This window comes from Platalea leucorodia, assembly GCF_965183815.1.
Source record: "Platalea leucorodia genome assembly, chromosome: 3".
In the NCBI taxonomy this organism is placed as follows: Eukaryota; Metazoa; Chordata; class Aves; order Pelecaniformes; family Threskiornithidae; genus Platalea; species Platalea leucorodia.
The window spans coordinates 13788599-13798007 of record NC_138825.1 but is presented as its reverse complement, the minus strand read 5'-3'; the positions used below and the strand labels follow the sequence as shown (position 1 = coordinate 13798007).

General features: G+C 47.6%; 1 protein-coding gene across 1 annotated transcript; it reads right to left on the bottom strand.

The window, feature by feature from the left end:
• Nucleotides 1–4634: 4634 nt before the first annotated feature.
• On the bottom strand, nucleotides 4635–8991 carry MAL (mal, T cell differentiation protein (MAL blood group); the record flags this gene model as incomplete). The annotated part of the gene is made up of 4 exons (XM_082305998.1): nucleotides 4635–4709; nucleotides 4958–5092; nucleotides 5275–5442; nucleotides 8905–8991. The coding sequence occupies 4 exons, from the start codon at nucleotides 8989–8991 to the stop codon at nucleotides 4635–4637; spliced, it is 465 nt and encodes a 154-aa protein (XP_082162124.1).
• Nucleotides 8992–9409: the final 418 nt, after the last annotated feature.

Sequence of the window (9409 nt, the reverse complement as noted above, 5' to 3'; positions counted from 1 at the left end):
TCATGAGGGTCTTCAGGACTCCTCTGCCTTGCCTCTGCTCTCTGGAGGAGGTTTAGGGCTCTTCTCAGACCCACAGGATGATAACTCATGTTTGAGCATTTCCATGAATCAGGAACAAGGCATTTCCATACCTGTTCTCAAAGCAAATGCGGTTTCAGTGCTTGATTCTCTTAGCACAAGGGAGACCAAGGAGCAGAAGGATGCCGTGGTCTCAGTGTGAAGATGTGGGGAATGGACCATAGTTGGGTCAGGAAACGGGGAGGCAGACCGAGCCAACAGACTGCCACAGACCCACATGGAGTTTTGATCCCTCCATAGAAGTAATCTTTTGTGAGTTTCCCATTTTCACAAGTTTGTTCATATTAATATAGATGCTTGTATAGATGTTTTACCCAGCATACGGTTTGCTCATCACTCACAGATAAAGCTGACTGTACAATGAGAAACATCAGAAACTCCTGCATTTTCCATGGAGCTGCCTGTAATTTTCTATTAAGTTTCTTTGCTTTCATACAAAGCAAATTCTGCAATTCAGGAAAAGATGGAAGTATCCAATACGCAAATACTTGGTGAACAGCTAACATTGCGGTTAAGAAGCATTTTAATTACACAAGAGCAACCAAGATTACAATCTGAGCATAGTTAATGAATGATATGTCTGTAATCTTGCTTTTATCACAGGATCTGATCCACTTGACTGCCTTCAAGTGGATAGTTTAACTAAAGTCTAATTACCTGCTCTCTAGAGTGGATGCCTGCAGACCTCCTTGTTTTGCTGAGGAAACTGGAGAAGAGCAAAGATGGAAACTCCAGTTGTACTACCAGTTGAAAGCTGGTGGGGTTGTGGGGATGCAATAGGCCCACTGGTTTTAACAGTGTGATGGGACTTGTACGTGCTCTGAAAAAAGGTCTGATTTGTGGCTTTTTAAATGGGCTGCTCCATCTAGCTACATCTGCAAGGGATGGGAAAGATGAATGAAATGGCACGAGGAGGATGCTGTTGGAGATCGGATGCCAGTCTGGGGGAACCTGGAAATGTCTGAGCAAATGCAGAGCCTGAGATGAAGCAGCCCCATATATTCAGCCAGGCTGGGAGCAGCTCTGCAGGCAATAACTGCAGGTGCCTTGTGGTCAACAAACTGCAAGGGCCAACCGTGTGCAAGCAGCACTCAGCAGACCTAGCTGTCTCACATTCTGGGGAGCCATGCTAATATGTAATTAACCCCAGACAATTATCTCCATGGGAGAAGGATCAAGCCTGCAGTGTTCATCATGCCCAGTGTTTCCAGTGGGGTGACAGCAAATTCTCAGGCCAATGCTATCCTTAGGGCAATCTGTGGGGACGAGACCTGGTGCACACGTAGTAGATGGTTTGTAGGTCCTGGGGGATTCTCTGAGCTCTGGGCAGCATCTTCCCCTTCAGAAGCATTGAGGTGTGTCATTTTCCAGGCAGCTACCTTGGGCTGCCCAGCTTCTAGGGCATGTGGGGCTTCATAGCTGTATTGAGACAATAGGAGGGCTGGGCATGATGGGCAATGGAGACCTCAGCGTGCTTTTTCATTTTCTTTTTCTCATTTTTTTCTCTCCACCATGCAAGGGACATGCATATTGCTGCAACTCACCTGGCACCTGACAGGTGCAATTGAGCAGCCTGGTGCAAGGAAGCCACACCTCACTGTGTCACTATCTTATGCTGCAGCCCAGCAGGCCTGTGCCAAACAGGGACGCTCATTCACCTGCAAGCTGGTTCAGCTGCATGGGAATGAAGTTGGGGCCACACTGGGAGGGTTTCAAGGTTGCAGCACTGCTTGCACTGCTTTCTATCAGTTCATTTGGATGCTCTTGACCCTGTCGTGGCCCTTCTCTCCGCCCAGCCCTCCCCAGGCAAAGACTTGGCCCAGGTTACACTGGGGCCACAGGGCCTCCCTCCCAATGCCATGTCCACAACCTTGTCTCAGCCTGCTCCCCAGCTGCACTGGAGCTGATGAGCACTCCCATGCCAGCAGCACCCGGCTGTTTTTTTCCAGTGCTGGTTTACAGCAAGGTTATGCTAATGTTGTGGGGGAGGTATCTCAGCAAACCAGGTGGGGCCAGAAGGAAAGGGACAACAAGCAGGTGAGCTAGTGCAGACTGGTGTAAACTGGTGTGTGGCAGGGAAGGGAGAAGCAAAGGGCAAAGCAAGGCAGAAGGAACTGGGGAGGAGAGATGGGAGCCCTGCCAAGACATAGGCTGCAAATGTGATTGCCACAAGGCATAGGGACATGGCTGTGAGGCGACCAACAGCACTGCTTGGTGCAGAGGTGCTGGCCACATCTGGGTGCAGAAGATGGACAGAGATATCACATCCCAGGGTATGACCACAAACGTTTGCCTTTGTAAAGAGACCCAAACAGAAAGGCATCTTTGTGTTTTAGTGCTAAATTCAGGGGCATTAATAGAAGCAGGGCAAATCTGGGCACCAAACCCTGCCCCCCCCACCCCCCCGATGACGTGATGTTGAAACAAGTTTCAACAGGTATGTGTTAAATCTTTAGAACAAAGTGCCATTTTCCAAAGTGGCTGTGAGTTCCCTCCCTGCTCTGAAAAGGGTTTCTTTTTCCACCTCTGTTGCAGTGAGCTTGCTTTTGTCACACTAAAACAAGCAAATCATGTCAGGCTGGTTTCCAGCAAGGAAATAAACGAGAGAAAAAACCCCAAATGTTTTCCTCACATTGCAATTAAAAAACTTCAACCCAAACCCATGGTCACAGCCTAAAAGTGTCCCCCCCCCCGGATCTGAAGCAACAGAGGTGTCTCCAAGTCAACTTTTATTTCCCTTCCATTCTCCAGTCCTTGTTATTATCCAGGAACTTCAGGCTCAAAATGGAAGCATTTTTTGCCTCGCAAGCTCAAAGGGCTAATTTGGTACCACTGTTTTTTAGGCACCTCTAACATGGGAAAACACCCCTTCTTGGGTCTAAACCCCATTTAAATTAACTCACTGTCATGGTTTAACCCCAGCCAGCAACTGAGCACCACATAGCCACTGGCTCATTCCCCTGGTGGGATAGGGGAGAGAATCAGAAGAGTGAGAAAACTTGTAGGTTGAGATAAAGACAGTTTAATAGGTAAAGCAAATGCCGTGCACACAAGCAAAGCAAAATAAGGAATTCATTCACTACTTCCCATCAGCACGCAGGTGTTCAGCCATCTCCAGGAAAGCAAGGGTCCATCATGCGTAATGGTTACTTGGGAAGACAAATGCCACAACTCCGAATGTCCCCTCTTCCTCCTTCTTTCCCCCAGCTTTTATTGCTGAGCATGATGTCATATGGTCTGGAATATCCCTTTGATCCTTTTAGGTCAGCTGTCCCAGCTGTGTCCCCACCCAACTCCTTGTGCACCCCCAGCCTACTCGCTGGTAGGGTGGTGTGAGAAGCAGAAAAGACCTTGACTGTGTAAGCACTAACTAAGCAGTAACTAAAACATCCCTGTGTTATCAACGCTGTTTTCAGCACAAATCCAAAACATAGCCCCATACTAGCTACTATGAAGAAAATTAACTCTATCCCAGCCCGAACCAGCACACTTACTCAAGTTAACACTCTGGAGTAATTTGAGCATTCAGATGAACATCATCACTGAGATTAACCTGAGTTGGTTTAGCCCCTGGCCCTGGCTACAGAGCCCCACAGGCTTCCCTTGCCAGAAAAGCCTTCTCATTCATGCCCAGATCTGTGCCTCCTCCTTAGGCATTGCCTTGTTACAGTGCAGTGCTCCTGAGGCTGTACAAGGCTGTGTACCTGTGTGCAGCAAAAGGAATATAGCAGAAATTACTCTTGTCTATCTGCAAAATCACAGCAAACCCATCTTTATTAGCAACATAGTGCTGGTGTATGTGAGAGCAGCCATGCACTAAAGACAAGAGTTGATTGATTGCCTCTGCTTATTCAAGGTGTTATTCTAATCATCCATACAATTCTCCTGCAGTCTACTGCATGCATTCTAAATTGTATTTTGTAGGGGGATTAACGAGAGCGGTAATTCCTGGCATTACCGCTGTACCTCGTAATTCAGCAATACCCTTCAAGCAGGGGTTGCAATAACTTATATTGCCCCTGAGGCAAGTTAAATATTGTCCCCATTTCTCATCACAAGTCAGAGATGGCATTCCCAGAAACTGCATGAAAATGTTCTTTTGGCACAGCAGGTTTAGGGAGGGAATCAGCGTTACATGGATGGGCAGCAATTAAAATTACCCGGTTTCATACTCATGCTCCTTAGTGCTGGTTGTTCAGGCTTCCTCTGATAGCAATAACAACCCTGGAGGCATAAGGTGTGGTTCAGGGAGATTTTAGCACTTTGAGCCCAACTATATTATTCTTTTTAAAGCTGGATATTTTTCTATTTGGGCCTCAATTACCAGAATCAAACCGTGACCAACCCAGAAGAGACTGAAGGGAAACAGATTGTGCCAGGATATAGCTTTCTCTGGCAGGCTCTTCATCTTCATTGCTATGGTGCCACAGAAAAAGCTGCTTGTTTGTAATAGATACATTAAAAAATAAAACCCAAACCCAGCCTGGAAACTGCAGTCGTTGAACAACTTTTGTGTTCATGGGGTGACCACAAGACACACTTGCAAGGGGAGGCTCTTAGGATGATTTCCATCGCAGCAGCGAGTACACCTTATGGATCACGTACATCAGGGTAGCTAAGAATGCAAATACCTACAATGGAAAAACACATCAGCCAGTTAACTTTTTATTATATGGTATGAGTTCCTGTACTGAGCAAACACCTAGTGATGCATTATATTTTTATTGACTCTTGCATGTTTGGAGACATTCATGCATAGTAGGGCTGGGACTAGGTTGTCTCCCCCCTCCCTGAATGGTCAGTGCAAGTAGAGATTTGTCCTTGAGGCTGCTCCACAGTCATCTCCTTGCCTTCCTTCCCCTGCTTGTCAGGCACTCACCACAGCAGCAATGTTCTCCTGGTAGACGGTCATTATCAGAGGGTTGCTAGACAAGAAGCTGTCATAGGTGAAGTAGGCTTCCAACACGGCAGCACTGAGATAGAACAGAGCTGCTATCTCCTGGCAGATGGCATCCTAAGAAACAAGGTTCACACAGTCATTTCCAAGGAGGGAGCACACTGCGAAGGGGAAAAAAAAGGAACCCACACAAGCAAGCCCCAGCCTGTGATTTGGAGTGCAGCAGCAGCAAAGGAGACAATTGTCTACCAGTGATACCAGGGAGGGGAGAGGCCCTGAGGTTTGTCACATCCACTTACCAAGGTGACCCAGGAGCTGCGGCCTCCATGCACCCCGCAGATGTAGAGGCACAGGAGGGTGGTGGACATGATGAAGCAGAACACAGAGACAAACATCACCCAGCCTTGCAGCATGTGTGACGGGACCTTCGAGGATGCCACCAGGATCCAGACAAGGCCCCCAAAGGTCTGCAAGTGAAAGTGGGAGAGAAGACGAGCATGGGATAAATTGGCTTATCCAGAGCAGAGTGAAAAGCCATGCACGCCTCTGGCACTAGCACTGCCATGGCAATAGCCCAGAGATGCCTTTGAGTTCTTCCCAGGCTCCACTTGAAACTGGGTATTTAGCTGGGAGCATTGCCTATGATCTTAACCCAAAAAAAGCCTCACCGTAGCCCTGCCTCCTGCTTTCACTGCCATTCATGTCCTCCCCACATCAGTGTGCTCAGGAGGCTGGTTCAGACATTTTTGAAGGCTGGTTTTGATGAACAGGGAGGCTTATTTCAGTAGGGCATGTTTGCTTCACACCCAGTGTGGCAGATCCCTGAAAGGAGTGGTGTCAAACCCAGCTCACCTGCACAAGCAGCACAGACATGTGGCCTCATGAAGACCACAGACATGGCCTTAATGAAGGCCATGTGCAACTGTCACCCTGAAAGGAGAGAGAACAGGTTTAAGAAAGGTAATATGGCCAGTTTTACTCTCTGAGGTAGGGGAAATAATGTTGAGGCTCACAGCTCCTCCTGGGAAGGGGGGCTTGTATTGCTGCTCCAGCTATTTCAGTCATCCTTCGTTGGCTACACCGGATCTGTGCAAGGTACCAGCTGCTGGTCCAATAGCAAGTGGGACCCCATTCTTCTCAGCCAGCCTTGAGAGTTTGCTATGGGTTTTCTGGTGGGGTGGGGAACACAAGGACAGCTATATCTAGGCTCCATCCTTTCTCCAACCGCAGATTCCTACACAAGAGGATGAAAGCATGATGTCCAATGCTGCCGAGTGTCCGAGCTGCAAGTGGTGTCTTTACGCTAAAATGCACTCAGCAGCTTTTCTCTGCTACAAATCAGCCCAGTTGTTTCTTGAACCTGTGCAAAGTTTAGTCTATGCAGCACCCTATGATGAGGAGCTCCTCAGCTGAACCAACACTGTGTGCAGACTGGTGCTGCTATGGGGACCTATCCCTCATCACCAGCTGGTCTTGGATTTGCAGGCAAATCTCCAGAAGTAAGAAAACCTCACTGAATCTAAGATAATTCTGATCACCAGTGTATCCCAGGCCAGCCTTTGCCAGCATCCGAGTGCCAACTCATAAAAATCATGGCATTTCCATTTCCTTGGAGGCATTTTACAAGTGGAAAAAAAATTTTCTGATTGATGATACTCAGAAAACGTCACATGATTTGTGTCATCCCACATTTGTAGGAACGTTCATTGGTTACATTACACAAATTGATGCATTAAAGCAACGATGCAGTTGAGACCTTGCAAATATCTGAGTGAAAATAGGTCGTCCAAAGTGCTGCTGTTTTGGTGCCTCTTGTAATAACCAAAGACTGACACTTTAACACTAATCCAGTCCCTGTAATAACTAACTCACTCATGTGGTGACACCATGAGCATGTTGCAGTTAAAGATCCTGGAGAAAACCTTACAGTTGCTCCATTAAAATCCAACACAATTCGGGTGAGATATGAAGTTGGGGGAAGAAGTATCACTTCTCATTTGTTACCACTCTCCATCTCTCCTTTCTGCAGGATGTGATTTCTCACTCAGGCAAATATGTTTGACATGGCTTGATTGATGACTTTGGTTCAGCAGACTTATAAAAATGAGGAAAGGGTCAAGAGGCTTTCAATAACAACCCACAGCAGGTTGGAGATAGCAGTCTAAGAAAAACTTCTCTTTTAAATAGCCTTTTACAAAGCAAACATATCTGTTTTCAGCTTGTTTCAGCTTTTCCACATAGGCCTGGCTATCCATATATGCAGAGAGCTCTTCAAATAAAACAGAATTAAACCCAGCCTCACAGAATAAAAATGGTAGTTCTTAATGAGCACATCCAGATGTGGCAATTATCTGAGCTGCAGGCAGGACCTTCTGGCATTTTCACAACTGACTTAGCATTTGAAATGCCAAAATTTTTTGTAGTTACCATATTAACCTACTGCAGGCAACCTCAGATTCCACTAAGGACTGAGAAACTCTTTATCCTTCTGAATGCTGTGATTCAAGGCAGCTGCCTCCTTTGTACACAGCGGAGATAATACAGCTGAACAACCTAGAGTCACACACCTCTGAAGATGGAGAAATCCGGTTATGCAGCATTCCTCTTTCCTGGGGGTGGTTCCTGAGCCTTTAGGATGCACATTTCCAGATCTTACCCAAACCAAAGGATAGGGTGCTTATTTTTGTCTCATTAAGCAAGCTGCCTTGCCACATCCCCTGGAGACAGGAATTACAAACACTGCAAGGCACAGACGGTACTGTAAGCATGCCAAGGCCAACAGCACCCTCAGCACCAGGACTAACACAACCCAGTGGCAGGGGTGGCTGGCAAGTGTCTGCCGAGCCAAAATGTCCACAGGGACTTTGCAGTCTCCTTCATGCAGCTGCAGGAAACCTGGATCTTGCTCTCAGGGCCTGGGCACAGAGACCAAGTACCCAGAGCATATTTGGAGGAGCTAAAGCAAAACCTTTCTCCACACATCAGTAATGCCTGCTTTAACCCAGTTCCTCTTTGCTTGACTGCTGTCACTAGGAGAATGCTGTAAATCCCAGGACTGTGGACTGAGTTGGGTGACAGGGAAGGATTTGGTCCCAGAGGGCAGAGTTGAACTTTTTAGCATGAAATAATCTGAGTGCCATCCTACAAAACTCAGCCAAACCCCTCAATGCTGGATGAAAGTGCTCAGGCTTTGGAAAAAGTCTCTCAAACTGTTGTGAGAAGAGCAGGTTTCATGGGCAGGGGCAGAGAACACAGGTAAAAGGTTCTAGTTGAAACTTTCCATCTTTTAGTCAGTACTGACAGCAACTGCTTTTAATCACCTGTGCCAAATCCATTAAGATATGATCTCCTGCTCAAAGAAATTACAATACAGGAAGAAGCACAAGGTGTTTGTTCACTCTTTGCTCACCCACTGTTGCCCACACACCCAGGTCCAGCACTCTGCACCTCCAACTCAGGAATGTTGCAGCTGACCAGCACAGCTTCAGCAGCCTAGGCTCTTCGCTACTGCAAAAAATTACCTCAGCTAGCCTTTACCCCCTGCTATAAGCAAGCAGTTTATCCTCTGCCTGTATCAGCTGTTAAAATCACCTTCCAATTAATTAATTGGCTCAATTTGGCAACCTCGTTTAAACCCACCACCAACCCCTTCAACTTCATTAGGCAGGAAATTACAAAAGGTTTTCAGAGGCATCACAGAAATCCTCTGCAGACTAAAGGACAGCTACAAAACTCAGGGCTTGTGGTTTCCTTTGAGAGTGAGCTAGGCATTAGGGGCTGCCCCCAGATCCTTGTGGCTCAGGGACCTGGCATGGGTCCTGTACCACATGCTTTGTGTAAGGTCTCATCCCTCAGACATCTGTAGCATGAAGTGTGCTGGATGCCCCACAAGCAGTATCTGCCCTCCCCAGGGAAAAGCCAGCACTCACGATTTCAGGAATGAAGAGCACATCTGGGAAAGTTGTCAGGACAGCCAGGCCACTGGGCAAAGAAGTGGTGGAAGTTGCCGAGGACATTGTAAGCCTCTCCCACGGTGACTATCAGCCACTCTGGCTCTAGCTGCTGGAGATACCTGCCAAATGCAGCCTCCTTCCCTCCCTCTCTCTCTCTCTTCCTCCTTCCCCCCCTCCCTTCTTCCTCCTCTTCCTTCTTCCCTCCCTCCTTCCTGCTGGCAGGTGAAGATAGCTGTGAATGGCACGGGTGTGGCCAAACCCTGTGGCCAGGGGTTAGTTGGTGGCTGATGGGACCCACACAGGAAGTTTTCAGGAGATGTGGGCAGCCCTGAGGCATTTTGAGCAGAGCTGTCTCTACACAAGCTGAGCACACAGGGCAAGTCCCTGGGTGGTGGTGGGTGGCACTGGCTTTCATCTGAGGACAGCAGGGAAGACCTGCTCTCCAGCTGGCCAGCCTCTCATCCCCTTTATTTGCATAGTA